At 37.8% G+C, this 26,201-nt stretch overlaps 1 protein-coding gene across 1 annotated transcript; it reads left to right on the top strand.

Annotated features, from left to right (window-relative positions):
- The first annotated feature begins 17 nt into the window (after positions 1-17).
- Positions 18-26,201, top strand: Tmem39a (transmembrane protein 39A). Its single transcript, XM_020176529.2, has 9 exons — positions 18-333; positions 1,419-1,605; positions 7,906-8,128; positions 10,670-10,753; positions 16,141-16,295; positions 19,606-19,954; positions 20,724-20,911; positions 22,788-22,908; positions 25,807-26,201. The coding sequence occupies exons 2-9, from the start codon at positions 1,493-1,495 to the stop codon at positions 26,038-26,040; spliced, it is 1,467 nt and encodes a 488-aa protein (XP_020032118.1). The 5' UTR covers positions 18-333; positions 1,419-1,492; the 3' UTR covers positions 26,041-26,201.

Below are 26,201 nucleotides of genomic sequence, written 5' to 3'. Positions count from 1 at the left end.
TTCCGGGGCCGCTCCGGCGCGGCGCTGACGTCATCGCAGTGCGCTGCCACGTCTGCTCAGCTCCGGGGTAATGGAGGCTGAGGATGAGTGCTGACGGGGCCGGACTCTGGTTCCAGCTTTAGCTCTGCCTCTGGCACTGACTCAAGGTCTGGTTCTGGTAGCCTAAAGACTGGACCACCTTCACTTGACTCTCCAGGCGGGCACGGCTTGCGGACAGGCAGCTAGTCTGGAGCGCTTTCAGGCCGGGAGGGCGTTCTCTTGCTTGGGGTCTGTTCTGAAAAGCCTCCGCTTCCTCCTAGGGACCCCGCCCCACCGGCCGGGCCTCCTCCATGCGTGAGTATTACCTAGGGCCAAGTCGTCCAATCATCCCCGACCGGCTTCGGGTCATCGGGGTGCACAGCGGGGGCCGGGCTATGGAAGTTTGTGTTTCCCCATCCACCTTCCTCACCCTTGCTCACTCTCCGTCCTGGTGTTTGCCCCTCACTTTTCTTTCCCCTTTGCTGGTTAATTGAGTTTGAATGCATTGTCTCACCTGGCGTTTGTTAATTTGCACCCGAAGCTGAAGAATAGGGAACATCGGATCAGTCTGCAGTAACTTTTTGAAAATCAATGTTTTTCCAGCGTGTGACTTTTCAGTTTTTCGTTGTATTGTTTAGGAGACATTTGGTATCCATATTGGCGGAACCATGATTGTTGGCAAAATTGAGGAAAAACAGCTTTTTTGCAATGAGGATCTTTATCTGTTGATATGTCTTTAATCTTGCAATTTCAATAATTTCTAAATTATTTTACACAAGTTTTTTCTGAAGTGGGCATCCACTTCAGTTTCTTTTGGTATTTTCACCGTAACATGCAGAACAGTTTTACTTTTAAAGGGTTAAAAGTTCTACTAGTGCCCTTTCATCCTTCTTGAACAGTCCTGACAAAAAAACCTCTGTAGAACAGGGGATTTTTTTTTTCTTGATGAAGAAAGAAACTCAGAGGTTAAATGACTCAGTCAAGGTCAGATGTGATACATATCAGACTCCAGATCCCTTGATAAAAAAACCTAACATTTTGGACAGTGAGGGGCCTTCTGTATTACACTGAACTCAAACTGTGTGTTGTGTTTCTTGTAAACTTCCACCTGATTGTAGTATGTTTCATATATAATACAAGACAACAAAAGACAAATTGTGACTTACCTAATACTGAGCACAGTTTACATCAGAATTTAGAGGCTTACGACCCATTAAGAGTCTGAGTAGTCCTTTTATTTAAATAAAGTAGGTAATAGACACTGGGAGCATTTGTTTAAAAATCTGGTTTTACAAGATTTGCTCCCTCAGTTTTTCTGGTTGTTTGTCTGTCACATTGTGTACTTTAAAAATAGTTAACTGATATTTCTTTCTTTCTTTCTTTCTTTTTTTATTGTTCAGGGTTGAAGTAGGTTGGCAACCATTAACCTGGGTTGCAACTACAGGTGGCACTGGAAGCAGACTGGTTCCTGGACATGCCCGGTGGAAGGAGAGGCCCTAGCCGGCAGCAGCTAAGTCGTTCAGCTTTACCTTCTTTACAGACTTTGGTTGGTGGGGGCTGTGGCAATGGAACAGGATTGAGAAACAGGTAAAGAAGAAATAAAGCTATTCATAACTTGTAATGTCCTATGACTAACATAAAAGTCATCTTTATATTCAGATACTTGCTTATCAGACTTTATTCTTGACACTGAGGTTGACGTCCTGTCCTAAAAGACTGAAGACTTAGTCTTTCAGAATACTTTGGAGGTAGAAAGATATGATATAGGAGGTCCACAAAGTGAAAGCAGTTCCAGTTCTGACTTAGTAGCTGATAATCCAAATTCTAGTCATCACCTTTTTTGGGGGACTGGGGGGGGGGGGACACTGGGATTGAACTCAGAGCCTTGTGCTTGCTAGGCAGGTGCTCTTAGTGCTTGAGCTACTCCGCCAGTCCCCCAAATTTTTTTAATGGAAGTTTACTTTTTCTAATTTTCAAAATTTTCTTTGGGGAGGGGTGGTTTGGTATTGACTCCAGGGCCTCATGCATGCTAAACTACTGAGCTATACCCCCCAGCCCAGGATGAATTGTTCTAATTTTATCCAGGGTAACTTATATGATCAGGAGGCTTGGTCATGTAGCAGGGCAGAAAAGTGTTTACTTGGTATCATGTTTGGTCAAGATAATTTTTGCCAACATATTTCTGCTTCCTCCCTTAATTAGTTTTTCTTTTGCCTTGGTTTTAATTTTCAGAGGTAGCAATCAGTATCACACCTGGCTTTCAGGTTGTCTTGATATATTTGTGTACTTTTCTCTTTCTGGTCTGATCTCCTTCTTTCTGACTTTACAACCCAAGTTCTACCCAGTCTTCAATTAGTTCTGATCTCATTTCAGTGGGGCTTTCACTGAAATTCTGGTTTGAAGAGATTTTCCCAATTTCTGATTCTCATTTTACACTGATTTCCAATCGAAATTTTATGTATGTGTGTTCAGAGTAACTAGTTTTTTTTAATAGAGTATTATTTTTACTTGGCTGTTCTTTGGGTTTTCTCATTTTAAAAGTGGTGATACTATTTGCTTTTTGTTTGTTTGTTTGCTTCTTAGTAGGATATTGAAAATAAATGAAATAGTAACTTTAAAACTTCACTGAATTTGCCCAGATTTCTACATATAACATGTATTGTTTTGTATTTTTAAAAGTAAAGAAAAATAAAATTTGTGAAAATGCTTTTTAAGAAAGATTCTATCTAACATGGGTTTTGAGGTGAAAGTTGTTTACTATTTGAAGTACGTCTTAATTTTAGTCACGATGACTGAATTTATTCTAATCTATCACTTTCAAATTGTGATAGAAAATCATAGCTGTACCTAGCTAGGATCCTCTCTAGGAAAAAAAATTCTAGCTTTGCCTTCCTATTAACTCCAGCAGGTTTTTGTTCATTCTCCTTTACTTTGCTTTGAGGATTCCTCTAGATTACTGTGCTTTTAGGCTCCTCCTGGAGGCTTAGAAGGGAAAAGCAACCAGAAGTCCTGGTAGTCCAGGGTTCAGGTTTCCAAGTCCTCTCTTCATTAGATTAGTTTGTTACAGTGTTTTAAATACTGGAATACCATAAAAAATATCTTTAGGGAAAAGGAAAATGAAATGTTCTGCTATTGAAAAAGAGCCAAAAGTTACATGAAGCCTCATCCCTAGACGGTTCTGCTTCTACTTGAAGTCTGCAAATAGTGTACTAGGAAGAACTAGGAACATTAGAAAAATATCTCTACTTTTGACTGAGTTTAGCCATGGTCCTGTATTTTCTCTGCCTTCTTGATAGCTCTTCTTTATTGGCTTTCAACATCCCAACCAGGGTTGTTTTGATTTCCTGTTCACCCTCGGTCCTCCTTTGACATATATTTCTCCAACAATTAATTTGAGGTGGATAGGGGTAGAAGAATGTATTTTTCAACAGTAAGAGAAAAGAGCTGTTTACAGTTTGGAAGGTTATTGAGACTATGTGTACCATGAGGTTATTTTGAAAAAAGAAGTTTCTAAGCCAGGCATGGTGGTATGTACCTGTAATCCCAACACTTGGTAGGTGGCAGCAGGAGTATAGAGAGTTTGGGGCCAGTCTGGGCTTCGTAGTGCATTCAAGATCAGTCTAGGGCTACATAGTTTGACCTTGTCTCAAGGGGAAAAAAAAAGTTTCTATTTCTGTATTTGTTTTTTTGATGGGAATAAGGCAACTGGAATAGGTTGTTAAATAAGACCTAGGGAAGAGTTATTAAAAATACAGATAAGACAGTGGTAGGTGCCTTAGAATATAGCTTTAGGAAGGATGCATTCAAAGAAAGTGTCCAGATGAGAAATCACTTTGGAATATCTGTAGAGTATCAAAGAGAAATAGAATTGCATTAAGTATGGTATAAATTTAGATGACATATTTGATTTTGCAAGACATAGCTTAGCTGAGAAGGGAGCATTTGACTGTTTGGTAAACGTTTTTGGTCTGAGTTTAACTTCTCTGAGTTTAACTTTGGTGAAGTTAAACTCAAGAATGTCAAAGAGCTAGTTTGGTGATACAATCAAGATTGAAATCCATAGTTCCCTATTGCACTTTTAACCTTTGGGGAGTAGGAATTTGTTCTTCGCAACATGTGTTTAGATGAGTGTTCTTTAAAAAAAAAAAAGGATGTACTGTGTATTTCTGAGTTTCTTGGAGAATTCCTAGTGATTCTTATTTGAAAAAGATGGAGTCTTTTTTTCTTTGTTAGTTCTTGCATAGACTTTGTTAATAGTATCACCTAGCCTGTCCAAATGACCACTGCTTTCCCTGTCCTTTCCATTTCCTCTTTATTTCTTTGATTCTTCTTTGCTTTATCCTAGATTTTATTTTTACTTAAATGGTGCTGTTCACTGTAAAGGCTAGTCTCAGGCCTGATATTTTAACTCCTTTTTTTGGTGGAACACAAGGCTTGTGCTTGCAAAGCAGGTGCTCTACCCCTTGAACCATACCTCCAACCCATTTTTGCTCTGGTTATTTGAAGGTGGGGGGGTCTTATAAACCATTTGCATAGGCTGGCCTTGAACCAAAATCCTCCTGATCTCAGCCTCCCAAGTAGCTGGGATTATAAGCATGAGCCACTGGTGCCTGACTGTGTTAATTCTTTCTTGCATTCAAGTTTTATTTATTTGTTTATTTTGGCAGTAATGGGGTTTGAACTCAGGACCTCATGCTTGATAGGCAGGTGCTCGACCAGTTAAGCCTCTCCACCAGTCCTTTTTTTATGTTAAGTATTTTTAAGGTAAAATCTCATGAACTCTTTGGCTGGGCTGGCTTCGAACAGAGATCCTCCTGATCTCTGCCTTCTGTGTTGTTAGGATTACAGACATGAGCCACCAGTGCCTGGCTTGCACCCAGATTTTACATTTTATATGCAAAGACAAACAGGTGTTCAGTATAAACCACTGCTTATGCAGTTTAGGCACAGTGAGCCATTCTTATCATTTAGGGAAAGTTTTATATCTGTGAAGGGAACTGTTTACCAGTCACATTTCCAGATATAAGCCTTATAAGCCTGCTTACAAGGATATCCTTGTAAGGACAGTTATGCTGAACACCTGCATTCTCTTGGGAGTCTGGAATTTTGGTATTGCTAGGGAGAGGGTGCCTGTGTGGCCAAACTCTGATAAAAACCTTGGATGTTGAGTCTAATGAACTTTCCTGGTGGTAGGCAGTGCTTTATATGTTGTCACCTCTTGTTACTGTTGGAATTAAGTATATCTTGAATACAATCTTGAATATATTTTTATGTCATATTAGAGAAAAGGATTTTTTTTTCAGTGCTGTGTATTAAACCCAGGACCTTGCACATGGCAGGCAAGTGCCCTACTACTGAGCTACATCCCCAGATCAGGAATAATGTTTTTATTGTTCCTAAATAATACCTATGTAACTAATTTTCTGAGATGTATTGGTCAAGTTTATTTTATTTCAATTTTTAAAAATGCATTTTATTTTTGACTAGTACGTAATAATTGTACGTATATAGAGTTCAATGTGGTATTTTGATTAATGTATGGATTATCTGTTTATTTAATTAAATTATTTCTAAGAACTTTGATTCTTTATAGATTAGATGGAGATGTCTTAATCTTATAGATTCTCTTTATGTAAAAATAGTTGTACTGAGCACTGGTGGCTCACATTTGTAATCCTAGCTATTCAGGAGGCAAAGATCAGAAGGATCATGGTTTGAAGCCAGTTCTGGGCAAATAGTTTACAAGACCTATCTCAAAAATACCCAAAACAAAAAAGGACTGGTGGAGTGGTTCAACTGGTAGAGCACCTGCCTAGCAAGCTTGAGACTCTGAGTTCAAACCCCAGAGCCACACACACAGACACACACACACACACACACACACACACACACACACACACTCACTCACTCACACACACACACACACACACACACACAAAACAATCTTCCCTTTTATCCTCGTTGATGCTCTGGATCACTTTATTTGACTTTTGTCTCTTTTGTCTTCTGGCTTTAATTTTAAAAGCCAAAGCTGTATAGGGTGTTACAAGTATAGATCATTTGTACTTTGTTTTGAATATCTTTTATGAAGACCACCATTTTATTGACCTCATTAATGGTAGAAGCATATTATTCTGCTTTTCTTGGGATAATTTTTATAGTCTTTTTAACCCTTAAATCATGATATGCTTAGCATGCTTCCCCCTTGCTTTTTATTGTAGGGGAATAGGAATTTTTAGTTTATTTAGATTAGAGGCTCCTAATCTTACAATATTTTATCAGAATTTTTAATCTCAATATCTTATGACTAACTGGAGTGAGGGAATAGGTTGGCTGCTGACATTAATCCTCTGCATCCAAGCCATAGTATTCTTAACTATTTGAATGAGCAAAGTTCATATTCCCATGAATTTGCTAAAAGTACTGTAAATGCCACATACCAATGATAGAATTTTATATTTGGAAATTTTAGAGTAGAAAGGTAACGCTAATATTGTTCTTTTCTTGACTCTTCTTTGAAAGTATCAAAATAAAGCCTCTCTTCTTTGTTGTGTAAACAACAGTAGATCCTTAGATCTCTGTAACTATTCCCAGATATATTATTGATAGGAAATTTTATTCCCTAACCCTATCGTATCACTTCTGATAGCTGAGCTATTTCTGAGCCTATAAATGAGCTTTGAAGAAAGAAGGTAGGGATTAAAATCTCTATTTTTATTTGTGTTTTAAGAGATCTCTCTTTTTTTTTTCGTGACTGTGTTGGTCTGCTAACAACCTAAAGGCATATATTTGCAAAGAACTAAAAACAGTAGTCTGTTCGGGTAACCAAGACATGACATACATTTGTACAAAAAAATTATGTAACAATATAAAAAGTGTAGTAATAAAGGCATAATTTAAGGGGAATGCTTTAGTTTTGTTAGAGAAAGTCAGAGTAAGCTTCACAGAAGATATATTTGAGCATCTCCCCCCCCCCCCCATCCCCAAAGCAAGGGCCTCTCACATACTAGACAAGCACTTACCCTTGTGGTAGCCTCCTTAGCCCCTTAAAAATAAAAGGAGTTAAAAAATGCTGGAAGGATTTTTATCAGTAGCTATCTTATGTGAAAAGTTAAGGGAGGTAATTACAGAGGGCGTTACGTGTAAAAGGAATAGAGTGCAGAAAAGAATAACATGTATTTCCAGACAGCAAACAGCATGGGTATCATAGCGGTGATACGGCTACTGTTTTAGGCAGAGGGTCTCATAAGATGTAATGAAATTTTGGTATTACCCCCTTGGCAACAGAGAGACATTTTAAAGGCTTTTAAGTAAAAGAATAACACTATCAGAATTTCTGAATATCTCTGAAGGCATATTGGAGGGTTTGGTGAAAGTGACTCAAATTTTAGAGGATCACTGCAGTAATTGAAGTGAAAATTGGTAAATGCTTAAACCAAGACACTGTATTGAGAAGGTACAGTTTAGAGAAAGTTTCATAAAGTGGGATCTTAAGTCTTTTGAGAGTGATTGGATATGGAGAGATAGGAAAAAAGTCCTAGCCTAGGTTTCTGATTTGGGCAGCTAGCAGAGTAGGCTATGAACTAGAGTCAGGACAGTTGGAGGAAAAACACAGAAGTCCAGTAGACAGGCAGTTGGATAATATGAGTCTAAAACTCAGCAGTGAACTCTGTGGAGAGAAGTTTTAGTCTTTGGTACACAGGTGATAATGGAAGCCATGGCTGCATCTTAGATCACTGAGACAATGTGTAGAGGAAGAAAACAAGGAAAGAGGATCCTGGCTTTCAAAGGCCAACAGTTAGGGATAGGTGGAGGAGGCAGCAGAGCTCCTCTGTGCTATGTGAAACCAAAGTCTGTCACTGAGTTAACCATAGTTTTTTCTTTCAGGAATGGTAGCGCTTTTGGTCTTCCAGTCCCACCTATCACAGCCTTAATCACTCCAGGTCCTGTTCGTCATTGCCAAATTCCTGACTTGCCTGTGGATGGGAGCCTGCTCTTTGAGTTTCTTTTTTTCATCTACCTGTTGGTTGCTCTGTTCATTCAATACATCAACATCTATAAAACTGTGTGGTGGTATCCTTATAATCATCCTGCATCTTGTACTTCACTGGTAAGTCTTCATAGGCCCTTAAGTTCTTCATGTCAGTGGGCAAGAAACCAGCTGGAAAATCTTGTGGTAGAAATTCTTTTTTTTTTTTTTTCCTGGCAGCACTGGGCTTTGAACTCAGAGCCTCACATGTGCTAGGCAGGCGCTTTTATTGCTTCAGCCACTCCGCCAGCACACGAGAAAGTATTTTTCTTAATAATTTTCTTCTAACAGTGTGTTTTTTTTTTTAATTTTTTTTTTTTTATTATTCATGTGTGCATACAAGGCTTGGGTCATTTCTCCCCCCTGCCCCCACCCCCTTCCTTACCACCCACTCTGCCCACTCCCTCTCCCCCCAAAGAGTATTTTTTTTCTATCAAACTTCAGATTAATTTCAGAAATAAAGCTTCATGATGGTTTTGCTAAAATACAAATGAAAAGTCAGAAAACATTTAAGTAATTCATAACATCTCAGAAAGGTTTTGATACTTAGCTTTCTTTAGACCATGTTAAACTTGTTGTTAACTAATGTATGATTAAGTTCCAGCAACTTTATCTTTCTTTTGAGACAGAGTCTCATTATGTAGCTCACATATCCCCCTGCCTCCGTAGTGTTTGGATTACAGACGTACTACTATGGCCAGCATCAACTTTACCTTTTTTTTTTTTTTTTCTTTGCAAATTTGAATGTCTTACAACAACTTTATCTTAATGACTGAATTAGGGTGGCAGTAGCTTCTGTAACAAATACACCAAAGTTGTGTAGTGTTTCTAACTTAGCAGTCCAAGGCAGTTGACCTGGTTGTCAGGAGTTCTTCCATGTGGTCAGTCTGGAGATCAAGGTTGGTAGAGATTGATGTCTTTTAACATGTTTTCTCTGGGTGGAGGTGGTTTATCTTTGTCAACCAGAAAGGGGGAAAAAATTAGGGAAATATAAAGAAAACTTATGGACAGGCTTCTATCATTTCCATATCCATTTCTAACTGTAAGGTAGGTAGAAAATACAGTCCTTTAGCTGGGTGCATTGTTTACCTGAATAGAATTGTGTTCTGTTACAAAAATAAATTGAAATGGAAACTAGCTGTCTGCTGAGGTAATAAAAACGTACTGTAGGTATCATCCAATTACTTAGGAGGGCCAGGGTAATCGTCATACAGAGAATGTCGTCTATAAATGGGAAGGCTGGGAAATGAACTTCAGTTAGCTTGGCATTAGTGCCCAGTTAAATTCTGTTCTGGTGGTAGGACAAACCAGTAGTCTCTGCCATTTCCTTTCCCTCTCACACCATGATAGAATGTAAGATCTAGGGGAGCAGGAACCTTGGTCAGCCTCTTTAGCACTGTATCCTCAGTATCGAGAAGACTACCTCTGGCATATTCTGAATGTTAGGTACATATTTACTGAGTCAAATGAGAAATTCACCTTTTCCTTTTTGAATGAATTAATAGAACCCTGCAGGTCTTTTGGCCATCAAAATGAAAATGTATCCCTGTCCTCCCCCCGTAAAAAAAGTATCCCAATTTTGTTGGTTCCTAGGATATTGTTACTAGAGATTTCATTTTGCTGATCATCATAGTTAATATATACAGACTTATAACTAGAAGAAACTGTGGATGGCATCTGGATAGCACTGTTATTTTACAGGAGAGGAGATCAAATGTAAGATATGTTTCTCTCAGTTTTTTTTTTTCAACCATTTTTTTGTGTGGTTCTGGACTTTGAATTCAGGACTTTGTGCTTGTTTGGCAGGTACTCTACCAATTGAGCCATGGCCCCAGCCCTATAAGACATATTTCTAAATCAATTTAGAAAGATTGGATGTATTTATTTGATGTACCAAATAGTAGAGTTTGGTAGGTATTCAATTAGTTTAATATTAAGTTTGAGTAAAGAGACCACCAACAGTAACTTCCAAAAACCAAGAAACACAACTGATCTCTTAAATTGGGCACATTATAAACACGGCAGTTTTGGCTGGCAGAGTGGCTCGAGCGGTAGGAGCATCTGCCTAGCGGGTACGAGACCATGAGTTAAAAAACCCCAATGCTGCCACTTTAGATGTTTTTTTTTTTTTTTTTAGTGGTACTGGAGTTTGTTCTTGCTAGGTAGGCACTCTACTACTTGAGTCACACCTCCAGCCCTACATGGATTATTCTTATCTAATTCTGCAGCTTATTACTTGTTAAATCCAGGCTGTAATCTTTCCTTTTACCATAGTAAAGTTTAAAAAAAAAAAAAAGGAGATGAATGTATTCCAGATAGTTTAAAATAGTGTTTGAAAAGTTAAAGTAATTTGCATGAAAGAAGTAGAAGATAGGCAGTCTGCTCAGGATCTCTCAAGTACCTGTTACCTGTAAGGGTAAGGTGATCTAAGAAAGATTTTTTATTTAATTGTAATTATTATTTTTTATTAGCATATGTAATTGTACAAAGAGGTTTCATTGTGCTATGTCCATAGGTACAGGAAAATCTTTCAGGAGACAAATCTCTTGTCTGTGTAGGAGTTCCAACTAGATGGATACACATGGTATTTCTTTCTGATGCAGTTCTTTGTTTCTCTTATAGAACTTTCATCTCATTGATTATCACCTGGCAGCATTCATCACAGTGATGCTTGCAAGAAGGCTTGTATGGGCCCTCATCTCAGAGGTATAACAGTTCATTCACTATTCTATCACTTGTAACTAGATTTAGCTACTAGAATGGATTCAGACTGAAAACATGAAATGTCCAAATGTAATTTGAATACAACTGTAAATTAATTTCCTTACTCCTTTCTGAGTTGTACCAGTACTTTAAATATATTCCTGTAATATATTTAAAATTCAAATGTAAAATTACTCAAGAGAGCTATGAGAAATCTGATTTCTTATTTTCAACTCCTGGATTTTTTTAGTACAACCTTTACATTTAATAGTTGTGTTAAAAAAGAGGATGCAGCCAGGCATCAGTGACTCATGCCTGTAACCCTAGCTACTCTGGAGGCAAAGATCAGGAAGATCATGGTTTAAAGCCAGTTCAGGCAAATAGTCCACAAGACCCTATCTCAAAAAAACCCATCACAAAAAAAAGCTGGTGGAGTGGCTCAAGGTATAGGCCCTGGTTCAAGCCCCAATACCACAAAACAAAACAGGATGAGTTTCAGGTAACTATTAGTCTGAAGAATTATCTGTACACATATACACATACAGTTGAATCTAAGTCATTCAGTTAACATTCACTTGAAATGGTTTGTAACCATTTGTGAAATTTGCTGACAAGAAACATTTGAGTTGATTAAGACTTTGAATTTTATAAAGGTAATGTTAAAATTTACATAGGATTAATCTGAAGATTAGTACCTAAGTGGGCAGAGGTGGAAAGAATTGGAATGTTAAGTGATCTTTTTTAAATTAAAAGTTATCGATAGAGTTAGTCATTGATATAATTTTTCATATATTTGTAAACCCTAGTGAGGGTTTCATAAGATTTTTGTTATTTTGTGACCTGTAAGTCATTATAAAAAAGCAGTTAACTTAGCTAAAACAGCTAATAATTTTAATACTGGAACTTAACATTTCAGTGTGAAATTTTAAATGAATAATAGTTGGTGCCACCACAAAAAACTGAGAGTCAACTTTTTTCTTCTAGAACATACACAAAAGTCTTTATGTGTGTAAGCTTTAATTTTCAGACTGTGGATTTCTGCAAGCACAAAGTAATTGAAGATATTAAGTCATGATCTGAAAGCTATTTGAAGTTAAGTGAAAAGTAATGGTAGTAGGATTGTTTTTTTCTCACAGTAGGAAAGGCTGTCTATAACCTTTTATCCATTATTGAGATGATGATAGTAGATGCTTACTTTTGGATATATTGAGAAAGAACTTTCTTTAGAGGAACTCCGTAGTCTTTCATTTATATGTATTAAAATACAATGATTTTGTTTCATCTCTTCACTTATTTAGAAATGGTACTTGCATTTGTCAATTTGATTATGTCTTGTTTGTATGTAAACCCTTTGTGACTGGGGTTTCTACCTTGTTGCTACAAAGGCTAGAACTTGAAGCACTTTATTGCTTCTTTTTTACTAAACATCTAATAATAGTTTAGCAGCTTTTTACAGCCTTAGTTGAAGAGTATGGAGGGAATAGAATGTGTAAGTTAAGTTTTTTTTTTTTTAAACAAAGTTTTATTGAACATAGAAAGAAAACATAGGAGAGAAAAGCAATGGGCTCTGGCCAGATGGCATAGAAGCCAAAAACCTTAAGCTAAATTTAAATAGAGCTATCTTCTTCCCTCCCCTCCCCTTTCTTTCTGTTTTTCTTTCTCCTTCCCTCTCTCTTTTCTCTCTCTCTCTCTTTCTTTTGTGGTACTGGAGACTGGAACTTAGGGCCTCATGCTTGCTAGGCAGGTGCTTTACCACTTGAATCACTCTGTCTGTCCTTTTTTGTGTTGGGTATTTTTGAAATAGGCTCTCTCAAACTATTTACCCTCACTGACTTCTGACCTCAGTCCTCCTAATCTCTGCCTCTCAAGTAGCTAGGGTTACAGGCCTGAGCTACTAGCACCTGGACACTACTTCTTTACCTGTTCCATAAGACTAAAAATAAGTTCAGTTCTTTCACCAACTTGAAGCAACTTTCTTTAAAAAATTGTGTCTCTGGTGGCTGGGTGTGGTGGTCATGGCTGAATCCTAGCACTTGGGAGGTTGAGGCAGGAGGATCTCAAGTTCAGAGCAGCCTGGGCTACATAGAGAGATCCTTTCTCAAAAAACAAATACATATACACAAAAGATTATTTTTCTAAACAGAAAAATGGTATTATTTTAATTTAAAAAAATCAGAACATTATAGCATAAAGCAAAAAGTTAAAAAATTACAGTCCTGTTATTGAGAACCACATTTTGGTATATTTCTTTCTAATCTTTATATGCCTATAAAAGTTTTGTCTATATCTGATGACAAACTTCCTTTGGGCTGAGGGCATGGCTCAAGTGGTAGAGCATTTGCCTAGCAAGCCTGAGGCCCTAAGTTCAAACCCAAGTATCACAAAAATCACACAAAAAAAGTTTGTACCTACATACACACCACACATGCACACATATACACACACATATAGATACATATGTCTGTATGAATGTATTTGGGAATAATTCTGTGCACTTTTCACTTGCCATAGTGTCATGAGCGCCTGCCTAGCAAGCATGAGGCCCTGAGTTCAAATCCCAATACTGCCAAAATAAATTTTTTTGAAAAAATGAGTGAATGGTATATAGTAGGCACTCATTTTGTGCCCAAAAACAAAACAAAACACCTAGTGTCATGAATGGCTTTCTACCCCTTACTTGGCTAGTGATTGCTTATTTCTTAGGTCTCAACTTAAATAGCACTTTCTAAAGGAAGCCTTCCCTAGGTTAGGGTCTCTATGTCTTAGTAGCTTATGCTATTCCTGTAGCACTTACTACACTTGTAAAAATAATCTTTGAGCTTTAAATTTAATATTTGTTTTTCTTGTTTGGGCAGTTTCATAAAGAAAAAGTCTTGTTTCTCTTGATTACCTCTTTCACCCCAGGACCTGGCATTGGGTCTGTCATATACAACACAGTGGCTAAAAGCTTGGGTTCAGAGATAAGGCAAAATTAATGACTAAATCTAAGCTCTCCTGCTCTGGTTACACTGGGCAGAAACATCTTTTTTTATTTTTAGTCTTAAACTTTATTTTGGCAATTCTGGAGTTTGAACTCAGGACCTCAAGCTTGCTAAATAGGTGCCCTGCCACTTAAGCCATACTCCTCCCCATCCCTCCCAACCCCCCAGCCTATAACCTGAGCTTTTGAGAATGGAAGCAGGGGGGTAACTCCAGTGGCTTGAATCACTTCCCTGTGAGGTATATCTTTATAAGAAATGTGTCAAGGGAGTGATACAGAACCATTTACCCTACTGTGGCTAAGAACAGCTTGAGGCTTCTCTACAACTTCAGGCTTAAACAATCATTGCAGCATTCATTTAACTGCTACTTCACATTTTTAAATAACTATATATTATGTATATCTACACACTCACTGTTGTGTCATTTAATGACAGGATAAAGGCTGAGAAGTGTGTTGCTAGGCAGTTTCCTCATCGTGTGAACATCATCAGGTATACTTACACAAACTTGATTGGCTTACATAAATCACTCCACTTGGCTTGATGTAATCTAGAGATGCTGTAAAAACAAGGTGTTATGAGGAAGGGACGCTGCTGGAATAACATAGTATACTGTTTTACAGCAAGGTGTTTTTATAAGTAGGAGTATATATCTATCATAGAAAGTGTGGTAAATAGAATAAATATATAAGCCAGCTCCATAGTTGTTTATTGTCATTAATAAGTATTATGCACTGTGCAAAATTATGTGTCCTATACTTTTATACAGCTAAAAGTGCTGTCAGTCTGTTTATACCAGCATTACCACAAACACATGAATGCTAGGACAGCTATGATGTCAATAGGCAATAGGAATTTTTTAAGTCCAGCTAATGTTCTTCTCTCTTTTTTTGAGGTGGAGGTGTTAGCTATGTTGCCTAGGGTGACCTCGAACTTCTGAGTTTGAGTGATCCTCCTGCCTCAGCCTCCCAAGTATCTGAGACTTCAGGCATGTGCTACTGCAACCAGATCTCCCTGTAATTTTGTACAACCACCATCTTACCTGCAGTTCATCAGCTTGAGCGTTACCGTATTGTATATATTACAAATATATGTGCTGTGTAGTATGGTCTGTAAACTGAGAAGTGGGTGTAATAGGAGGGACTTCAGAAGCTCCTTATCTCTCATGTACTGGTGACTTCAGATCATTTTTACCCCCCTTCTGACTTCTAATAGTGCTTGCTGTTGGTAGACATTATAGAGAGGTATCATTTCTTCTGCATTTTGCTCATTCTGTCCTTCCTACTTCATGTTGGAAAAAAGTGGCATTTCAAAACTTCAAGGTTTTTTTGTTTTATTTATTTTTTGGTGGGACTAGGTTTTGAACTGAGGACTTCGTGCTTACAAAGCAGGTGCTTTATTTCTTGAGCCACCTCTAGTCCATTTTGCTCTGGTTATGTTGGAGATGGGAACTCATGAACTATTTGTCCCAGCTGACCTCAAATGTCTTATCCTCCTGATCTCAGCTTCCCAGCTAGCTATGAACTACTGGCACCCAGCTCAAAGCTTCACATTTTCACAAATATGTTTTATTACTGTATGTAGTCAGTTTTAAAGATTTGGGATTAAAGAGGTTATTTGAACAGCTATGAGAGAGAATATGTATTATTTCCATGTGTATAAAAGTTAAAAAGGAACCTGTTTATGCAGGAATCTGTTAAGAAAGATGTGACTATTTTGTGAAACTTCAGTAATTTATTAAACATTAACTCAGCAAACAGTTTAGGGATGAGGATTCAAATACTGTTGCTGCTTTTGAGGTCCCTGCAACCTGGTGGGAAGTAAAACAGATAAATTAATGGCTTTCCATCTTTATTACATATATCGCTTAGGAAGTTGTTAAAATATAGACTCTTTGACTTAAAATTTTGTTCCCTACTTCTGGGCAGGAAAGTTGTTAGGAAGTTATATGTCCAATAAGCAGCCATGGTGCATGGCCATGTCTGGTGCATGGGCCATACTTTGAGAAGCCATATTGTAAACATATTAAATGATAATCATAAAAACTTAAAGAGGTCTATATGAGGAGTATAGGATTTAAGGAGGATATCTGCATGGAGAAGTCTGAATTTTCATACATTAGGAAGATAGGGGGTAGGGCAAGTCCATCCATCTTTCCTTTCCTCTTAACTTTCTAGTTGTTTTAGACAAGGTCTTGCTATATAGCCCAGGCAGACCTTGAACTGAGGATCCCCCTATGTTAACCTTCTGAGTGCTGGGATTACAGGCATGTACCACCACTCCTAGCCTTTTTCAATTTTTTAGGCACAGTTTTGCTTTCACTAAACCTACTAAGTCTTTACTTGAGTCACGATGCTTTTGAATAAGATTGTTTATAAAATGTTCCTTTTGGTGCTTCCAAATTTCCAGGCCACTAAAGCGGGTGCAGCATCTATGTTTCACTACATGGTTCTGATATCAGCGCGCTTGGTGCTACTTACTTTGTGTGGATGGGTGCTTTGTTGGACTCTGGTCAATCTCTTTCGAAGCCATTCAGTCCTCAATCTCCTCTTCCTTGGCTACCCGTGAGTACTCCAGTTTTACATTTTAAAGTTATTTGGGTCATGCAAATGATATGATGAGCATGGGGAAAATGAAATTCTTCAATTTTGAACTACGAGTTCAGAAAACTGGAAAACCATTGAGTGTGTTTACCATATAATTTGTTTTCAAACTAAGGTAGTTGAGAACAGGCAGTAAACCAGGACTGTCCTGGGAAAACAGAAGTATGACTGTCTTACAGCAGAGAATGTTTTAATTAGCTCTGTTCATCAAGTAAACATCTTTTATTTAAGAGGATTGCTATCATCAAAATGGCTACCAAACTTTATCCTTAGAGGTTTCCATACCCCACAAAACAATGAAATAAGCGTGTAATTTAAACAAATTTTAGGTTTAAATGTATTTACCATTTATGTAAACTTTAAAAATTAAAGGTATTTTTAAAACTAGGTTATGGAAATAATCACATCTTTCTCTCTTTTTTTTTTTGGTAGTACTGGGGTTTGAACTCTTGTTTGCTAGGCAGGATCTTTACCATTTGAGCCACATCTCCAGCCTTCTTTAGCTTTAGTTATTTTTCAGATAGGGTCTTGTATTTTTACTTGGTGCCAGCCTCAGATCCCAGCCTGGCTTGTTTGTTAGGATGAGAGTCTCACTAATACTTTCCCTGTGCTGGTCTCCACCCAAGACCCTCCTAATCTCTGCCTCTCTAGCCAGGATTGCAGATGTGAGTCACTGCCCCCAGCCAATAAAAACTTTTTTTTTTGGTGGTACTGTGCATGATAGAGTCAGGGACTCTACTACTTGAGCCATATCCCCATCCACATCTTTCTTTTCCTGTTCATCCATAGGTTTAAAAAAAAAAAAAAAAAAAAACTACTGTTTTATGTCTCTCCAACCGTCTCTCTCTCTCTCTCTCTCTCTCTCTCTCTCTCCCCCCACCCACCCCCTTTGTTTTTCCTTCAATTCTCAGATAGCCTCTCTAAATTAGTCTGTAGTCTAGCAGTTGTGGCTCCTAAACCTATCTTGAATTTGGCCACTGCTTTCCATAATTTCTACATTATAGTCTAAAACTCCATCTGGTCATGTGGTTATCTGTTCTTGCTCCTCTTCATTCCATTTTTCATTGTAACTAGAATGATTACAAAATGAGAAATTTAGTCATGTTATTAATTTTTTTTTTTGTGTTGGGGTTTCAACTTGGGGCTTTACACTCGCTAGGCAGGTGCTCTGCTACTTGGGCCACATGCCCACAGCCCTTTTTTAGCTTTAGTTATGTTTTGGATAGGGTACCATTTTGCCTGGGATCAGCCTCAGACTGTGATCCTGCATAAGTGGGGTTACAGGTGGGCCCTACCATGCCTGACTTGTTTGTTGAGATGGGGGGGGGGTCTCACTAACTTTTTGCTTAGCCTGCCCTCAAACTGATCCTCCTGAGCAGGGTCTCTTGACAATTAACTGGGTTCAGCTACCTACCTAGACTGCCTGCCTGTTCCATCCATCAGAGCTGGAACAAGTCAGGTTTGTTCCCATGGCTCTCATCCTTAGCATTCTAGCCTGCGTGGAATCACATGGCAGGGCATCAAAAGAGCAGACATCATTTTACAAGCCCATTTCAAGCTTCTGATGGCACTTCTGATTGATGTCTGCTGAATCTCATTGACCACATCAAGTCAAGTTACTTTTTTTTTATTTTGTTTTTGGATGGTACTGGGGCTTGAATTCAGAACCTTGTGCTTGCTAGGCAGGAGCTCTTCTACTTGAATCATGCTTCCAGCCCAAACACAAGTCATATCATTGAGCACAGTATGCAGATAGGGGAGGTCAACCTTACTTATGTAATGAGGACTGTGCAGTGACTGGGGAAGACCACAAGAATTGAGCCCATCATTGCAATCTACCACTGCAGCCTACTACTCCACCCCATCCCTGCACATTCAGCTTGTGTTTCAACAGCATTGAACTTCTTGCAAACTTCTCTAGCAATCATAATTTGCTGTGTGAGTTTTTCTACCTGATACATCTACCAGGGTAGAGCCCTGCCATCCTCCCAACGGCACATTCACAGTGGATCCTGAGCTACCACTAACCTTCCTCTTAATTAATAAGAAGCTCATTCTTTCTTTGTCTGTAGAAAACTCTGAACAAGTGTCATTTGTTTAGAATGAATGACTAACATATCTTTTTTTTTCCTCTGTTTTTCATACCTGAATTTATGTTGGTGAGGTGACCATTTTATTTACAATACCTAGGTGACATGCAGAAATTACTTAATGAGGACCTGGGGAAGTGTTTAAAAAATGTTTAAGGACCTAACAACATTTGGAGTAACTATGACAAGTTATTAAGGGTCCTGGGGTGTAGTTCAGAGTATAATTTAACATATGCAAGGTTTAATCCCTAGGACCAAAAAACAAGTTATAAGAAGTCTCAGAAATATTCAGCTCTTTAACCAAGTAATTTTGCTTCTAGAAATTTATGTACTGCAGAATTGTTTTCATTAATTCATCAAGTATCTGTTGAGAGCTTCATCTGTTTCAGCCACTATTCCAAGTACCAATGAATTAAGCAACTGGAATCTGCTTCATGGAGCTTAAATTGTAATAAAGGGAAGATAGACCAAGAAAAAAAATACCACCCCCATATCAAAAACCTAATATACACGTAGAGTAGTAAAATCTATGAGAAAAATAAGCAGAAAGGGGAACTAGAAATGTCTTTGGGAATGGGATGGGTGAGTGATACAATATGGAGGCAGGGAGCCCCTCCCTAAGAAGGGGATGATATTGAGGTTAAGGGCAAGCCTTATAAAAATTACTAGATACATACAAAGATGTGTGTTAGGAAAATCCTTACCATGTTGTCATTTATGCTACTGGAAAATGAGAAAGCAGTCTGTTTCTAACAAATTTCTAAATTATGGCTCATCTGTATAAGAACCCTATAATACCTTTAAAATGTGTTATAGAAAAATATTTTGACATGAGAAAATACTCAGTACGAACACAAAACTAAAATAATAGGATATACAACATTTTATACTGCATAGGTCCAAGTATATAAAAGAAAGTATATGTAACTATAAAGTTTACATTGGAAAAACGTGCACCTTATAATAAAAAAAAAAGATTATTTCTGGGTAACTTATACTTTGTCATTGTGATTTTTATGTAGTTTTGTATTCTACAATTAATACATAGTGCTTTTGTGGAAGAATTTACCATCAATCAGCAAGTCCCCTTGAGCTGTAGCTATGCTTGCTCTGGTGGATCTGACATTGATGTCCTTCGGAGGTATCTGTGGTCTCATTTTTGTGTTCACCTTGTCTTACAGGTTCGGTGTTTATGTCCCTCTTTGCTGTTTCCACCAAGATAGTAGAGCTCATCTTCTCCTCACAGACTATAATTATATGGTTCAGCACCAAGCGGTAGAGGAAAGTGCCTCGACTGTGGGCAGCTTGGCCAAGTCCAAAGACTTCCTCTCCTTATTGTTGGAGTCTCTAAAAGAACAGTTTAATAACACCACGCCCATCCCCACCCATAGTTGCCCGCTGTCTCCAGACCTTATTCGCAATGAAGTAGAATGTTTGAAAGCAGATTTCAACCACAGAATCAAGGAAGTCCTCTTCAACTCCCTTTTCAGTGCCTACTATGTTGCGTTTCTCCCCCTGTGTTTTGTGAAGGTAAGTGGCTGTCTTGCTTTGCATGCTCCCTGGATTTGTGTGTAAATTACATCAACTGGGTATTTCTTGCTTAATCCCCCTTTTCTCTGTCTCCCCTTTGGCAGCCTGGATGGTGGAGTTCGGCTGCATCTGGAGTGCACTAATACCGCTCCTGGTTTGTGGATAGGTATTTCCATATATGTGATGCACCCCGTGGTGGTCCCCCCCTTTCTTTCTTTCCTTCCTTTTTCTTCTTTTTCCTTTTATTTTATTTTTTATTTTTGTTTTTGTTTCTGAGGAGAATAAACATTGTACTTGTAGAATCAGCCTAAGAGAACCAAAGTTCCAATAAAATTCAGCCTACTGTGCTTGGTATTAACAGGGTTATCAGATGTTTCCTTGGTTTTATCTAACCTTTATCTAAACTTCAGTTTATTTCAATAGAAGAGAAAAATGGTCTGGATGTCACTTGGGCCCAAAATCTTTTGGGGCATGTTAGTGTTTTTCCTTCTCCCATTCAGAAGCACTTCTGCAGCCGGAGTAGTCCTTCAGAAGCACTCAGTTCTTCTAGAAAGGAAACACTTAAAATATAATTGCCTCTCCCTCCCAGCTAGAAAGTCAGGTTGAAGGATTTTGGATGACTCTGCTCTTGACTCTGCACGGACAGCAGGACAACCAGTGCATGTTGACTCAATGTGGCATTTGTCTGCAGGTCATATGTACACACACCCATCCCTGCCTCTTTGCCACCAGTGCATGGATCATTTCTTTCTCTTATGATCTCTTTCAGAGTACCCAGTATTATGACATGCGCTGGTCATGTGAGCACCTCATTATGGTGTGGATCAATGCTTTTGTCATGCTCACCACACAACTGCTGCCATCCAAATACTGTGATTTGCTACATAAATCAGCTGCTCATCTGGGCAAGTGGCAGAAGCTAGAACATGGGTCCTACAGCAATGCTCCCCAGCACATGTGAGTAGGTTAGAGGGTAAAACCATGTAACATTTTTTTTCCATGCTGCTGATCATGTTTATTTGCTTTGTGTGTCATTCTTGTTCTTGGCTTTGAACAGTGTTCAGTTTTTGACATCATGCTAAACTGAATACAGGGGCATTAACTCATACCCATCACCATTCTCCAGCCCCTTCTTAGCTGCCTAGTCACCTTAGAGTGTGTAATTTGTGTCCTGAGCTATACTTTGGAGTTCTGTTTCAGCTTTAACTCTGCCCAAATTCAGAGTCATGATATATTTTAAATTATTTTTATAAGACTTTAAGATTTGTCATCTCGTTACCTAAGTAGTTGTTAGCTACTCATCTCACACTTAAGACAGCTGGAATTTGCTTTTTTCATCTTTTCCTTCTAATACATGCAGATTTGGCCTAGTATTTTTGCTTGCTTGTAATTATTTTCTATTTTCTTTTCTTTCTAATCTCTGCTGTTTCTCTGTTTCTCCTGTAGTTAAATGAAAACTGTCCCTGGCTGTGAGTTGTCTCATTATGTACCCTTATCAGTTATTTCTCTGCATGGTCTCTATTTTCCAAAATAGCTCACTTTAGAACTGTTTTGTTCTCACTTCTGAGCCCATCATCATACCTGTCTCTCAGACCCGAACCATCTTCATCTTCCTCCCTTTTATAATTTCAATATTTTACAAATTTCGTCCCCTACCAGTTTTTTTTCCTAATTAAGTGGGACAGATTGAGGTGACCTTCCCTTCCCCCTCCCCCTCATAGTTCTCCCTTCAATTATCTGCCTTGATGTCTGATACAGATTAGAACAGGCCTTCAAGCCCAGGAACTGAAAGAGATTGGGCCAGGCTGAAAAGAAACCTGACTGTGGGCAAAGGACAGATTTCAATAAAAATTGAAAATACAATCCACAGTACTAGTACTGTACATCTTCAGGCTACTGATGGCACATGGCCATGAGGTGTATCATCACTTTAATGCTGGTAAGTGTGAGCAAGGCCGGTGGAACACTTTCTGAACTGGGAAAGCTTCAGGGTGTCAGAATATATATTTATATATATATATATTTTTTTTAACATATCTAAACTGCTGTTCCAGTTCTTACCCTAGGAAACTAACCTTTCCAAAATCAGAAGAGATGAATTAACTTAGATTTTTTTTTTTTAAAGCTTAACCTGAAGATTCCAATCCCTATCCCAACTCCATTACATTGGTGCTGCAAAGAATGAAGTTTTTTCTTCCCTAACTTTTTCCTAGAGAAACCTCTAAAAATAAACCAAGAAAGTGGTAAAGAGAAAAGCCTATGTGTCAGTGCCTTGTGTATCTCTATGCTCTACCATAGTTTCTCTCATCTGTGAGAATTAAATTATGTGATAAACAAACTGGCCATCTGTAGCTTTTTGGTATATAATTGTTAAGTATACATCATGCTAGTTTGAGAGTCTGTTAGTTTCTCCTCTGTTCTTATTGCCATCAGTTTTCTCTTCTTGTTTGTTCTCTCTGTCATTTCACCAGTAGACTGCTCACTTAGGATGGCTGCTCACTAGAGATGACAGTCCACCTGCTTACACTTTGTTTTCTGGCCCTTAGATGCCTTATTGAAATGTTTGTCTGCTCATGCTCCTAAGCCTCTGAAGTCCTTCAACAATGAGTTAACTATTCACTTTATAATCTCTCTGTACTATATAGCAATAAAATTACCATAACAAATCCTCTCTAACTTCTTCCAATTTGACCATGGAATTACTGTATTTTCAGAATTCAGGCAGATGAAGCCTTGAATGCTTATTCCCTTCAATAGAAGTATAGCTGAACTTACCAGATATGATCTTATCTATAATTGTCAATATGCTAACATTACATTTCTTTCTCCTTAGTTGGTCACAAAATACAATATGGCCTCAAGGGGTGCTGGTGCGGCACAGCAGGTGTTTATATAGAGCCATGGGGCCTTACAACGTGGCAGTGCCTTCAGACGTATCCCATGCCCGCTTTTATGCAAGTACCACTTAATTATTTTCAAACATAAGTTTAGGGATAAGTGTTAGGAGGCCACTCTAGCAGTGTGTAACACATACTAGCAAATTAATATGCAATAATTATTAATATGCGTAACAGTGGCCCTGGTCCTGTAGAAATACCTTCTGAAAGACATATACCATTATTCCAGTTTTAATAGCTTGGCTTGTTTCTTTAGTTGCATTGGAATTGTTTGAATCTAGTATTGCTTGAAACAAGTAGGCAATTATAAGACTTCTTTTTCATCTTTTTTTTTTAGCCTTATTTTATTTTTATTGTTACGCTGAGTAGAGGTACATTGTGGCATTTACAAAAGTTCTTACAATATATTGAATATATTATACTTGAATTCACCCCCTCACTGCTCTGTTTCATCCCCCCTCCCCCCTTCTTTTTCATCTTACAATTTTATTTTGTAATAGTTTGGTTCATTGTTATCCTTAAGACAGTAGATCTGTGTATCTTTAAGTGGTATTTAATAATGTAGTGGTGTTTGATTTTTTGGTATATGTCATAATGTAGTATCTCTAAAATAGCTTAACTTCCATTTTGGAAGTTGGACAAATGCCATGTTCTCCAGCCTGACTTTAGCCTTTACTTGAATTCAAAAGAAAAAAGGCTTAAAAATTAAAAAGAAAAAGCAGTAGATAATTAATCCAGTTAGTGTCCCATTTGCACTTACCCATTAGATTATGTTCTAGTTGTTCTTTCAGTTTCCTAGAAATTCTGGCTGTAGAAGCAGAAGTATTTACTTATTAAAAAAGGTCACCTGGCTCACCAGTGGGAATGGGGAAAAGAAGATGTATGGAGAAGGACAATTCTTACTAAAAATACATATTGTGCAGTGCATCACCTTTGAATGGAGATCATATTCTAAAATAGATTTGGAGATCTTTTTTTATTTTTGTTTTTTGTTTTTGAGATGTTTGTATCCCTTTCTTCCTCTCTGCCACCCAGGTCCTTGTGAGGGTACCTGGACTTTCTGGTTGTGCAGGTATTTATTATTAAGGAACTTTTTGGCTTCAAAAAGGGACTTGTATCAGGACAGGATACTTGGCAAATACCATGGTAGGGACGGTTGGGTAGGTGGGGGATTGGTAGGAACATGGGGAGAGTGAAACGTCTGTGAATGAGGAGACCACAGCTCTCCTCCTCAACTCCCCATGGTGTTGTCTTAAGATGAGGAATGGATTCAAGTTACAACTACATAAGCATTTGATTTCTTCACAGGAGAATTCTTTAGGCTGAATTCTGTAGGCTGTCAATGACTTCTACTGATCCCTGCTGTCCTCTTAACCTGTAATAACCAGATATTTTATTAGAATTTTTCCTTGAAAAATAAGTATTTTCCTTGTTAGTGTTGGATGGCCAAACAATCAAATGGAATCTACTGAAGAAAGATTAGGCAAGTTAACTAGCTGCTGACTTTGGTCAAATAGTTAAATCAGTGCTTCTCAAAGTGGTCCTTAGGCCACCTTTATTCAGAAGCCTTTTTCAGGCTTAATCAGAATCTCTGAAGGACCTAGGAATTTATAGTATTTACATATTTGGAAATAATTCTTAGGCAGATTGAAGTTTGAGAACATTCACTTAAAATGTGCCTGTTACCAATAGCTGTTAGACTTTAAAACCTGTTCTCACCTTTCTACTTACTTACTTTGCAGGTTACTGACACATTTAACTACACACCTTGTTCTAGCATCTGAAATTACTTTTCTGAATCCTTCTAGAGTACTATTTCTGAGCTAGTTTTGTATATGATATTACTGGATAAAATGTAATAAAACCCACATTAAAGATTTTCTTTTACCCGAGGAAGGGCCCTGAGAACCTGAGCACCTTTCAGAGCCATCATGATAGTTTGGCTTCATTCTCAGGCTTTTCAAATCTAAATTCCATGTAAAGCCAGTTGTGGTGGTACACGCCTGAGATCAGGAAGATTGAGAGTTTAAGATCCTGGACCACATAGTGGGGCTTGTCTCAAAAAAACCGAAAATGGAATTCCATTGAAATCAGTTCTTTTAGATCTAACATGCTACCATTTGTATAGTCTGTCTTCATCTAAATTTAGGATTAGACTGATTAAGTGGAATTGTTAAACAATGTTCCCTTGCAACCTATGATCTGTATCTTTCTATTCATAGTACCTTTTTATTAAAAAAGTAGGATTAAGCCTTTCAGGGCGAGGAATTTGATAAATGGTAATTGTAGCCCTGTTTTTAGTCTAGGTCTAATTCCTACCCATTTTTCCTTCCTCGTCTTGTTTTTGTGCAGTCTATTTCTCAATATTCACAAAAAAATGAATAAACAAACAGCAGGAGTATATAGTGTAGAAATTTTAGTCAGTGGCAATGGTGGGTAAACAGCTTAAGGAAAAATTAAGAAATTACTGTATTAATATTTCTTTCTTTCTCCAAACTTGCTTGGTGTTGGTATTTATGTGTTAAATCAGCCCATAAGCTAAGAATAGTTTTTATATTTTTGAATGGTTACATTTTTAAATACTAATATAACTATCTGCATTATATCTTCTTTTATTTTTATTTTTTTTGCCTTTTGAGTTGCAAAACTTTCCCATTTGGTCCTTTATTGAATCTCTGTTCTAGACAAATATACTTTTGTAAAACATACAGCTACAATATAGTCTTAAGAAAAATTCCAGGAGCATTGAAATAAAACTGAATTCATTTTTCATGAGCGAAAAAGAAAAAGTTTGGCTCTCTACAGCAAGAAATAGCTTGGCTGATATTCAATAAGCAAATCTATTTGTTATTGCATGTAGAACCTATAAATATGAGATGATCTTAGAAAAATGAATTTAACAAAATCTCAAAAGTCTTTCTATGAAATAACTTTTTTTTTTTTAACTTCTTGCAGTTCCTGTTTCATCGTCCGTTAAGGCTGTTAAATCTACTCATCCTTATCGAGGGCAGTGTTGTCTTCTACCAGCTCTATTCCTTGCTGCGGTCAGAGAAGTGGAACCACACACTTTCCATGGCTCTCATCCTCTTTTGCAACTACTATGTTTTATTTAAGCTCCTCCGGGACAGAATAGTATTAGGCAGGGCATACTCCTACCCACTCAACAGTTACGAACTCAAGGCAAACTAAGCTGCCTCTCAACGATGAGGGAGAACTCAGATAAAAATATTTTCATACGTTCTATTTTTTTCTTGTGATTTTTATAAATATTTAAGATATTTTATATTTTGTATACTATTATGTTTTGAAAGTTGGGAAGGGTAAGGGATATTAAATGTATCCGCAAACAA

Source organism: Castor canadensis, chromosome 5 (assembly GCF_047511655.1).
Source record: "Castor canadensis chromosome 5, mCasCan1.hap1v2, whole genome shotgun sequence".
In the NCBI taxonomy this organism is placed as follows: Eukaryota; Metazoa; Chordata; class Mammalia; order Rodentia; family Castoridae; genus Castor; species Castor canadensis.
Note: the sequence above shows the minus strand (reverse complement) of the source record. Positions and strands in the feature narration are given on the sequence as shown.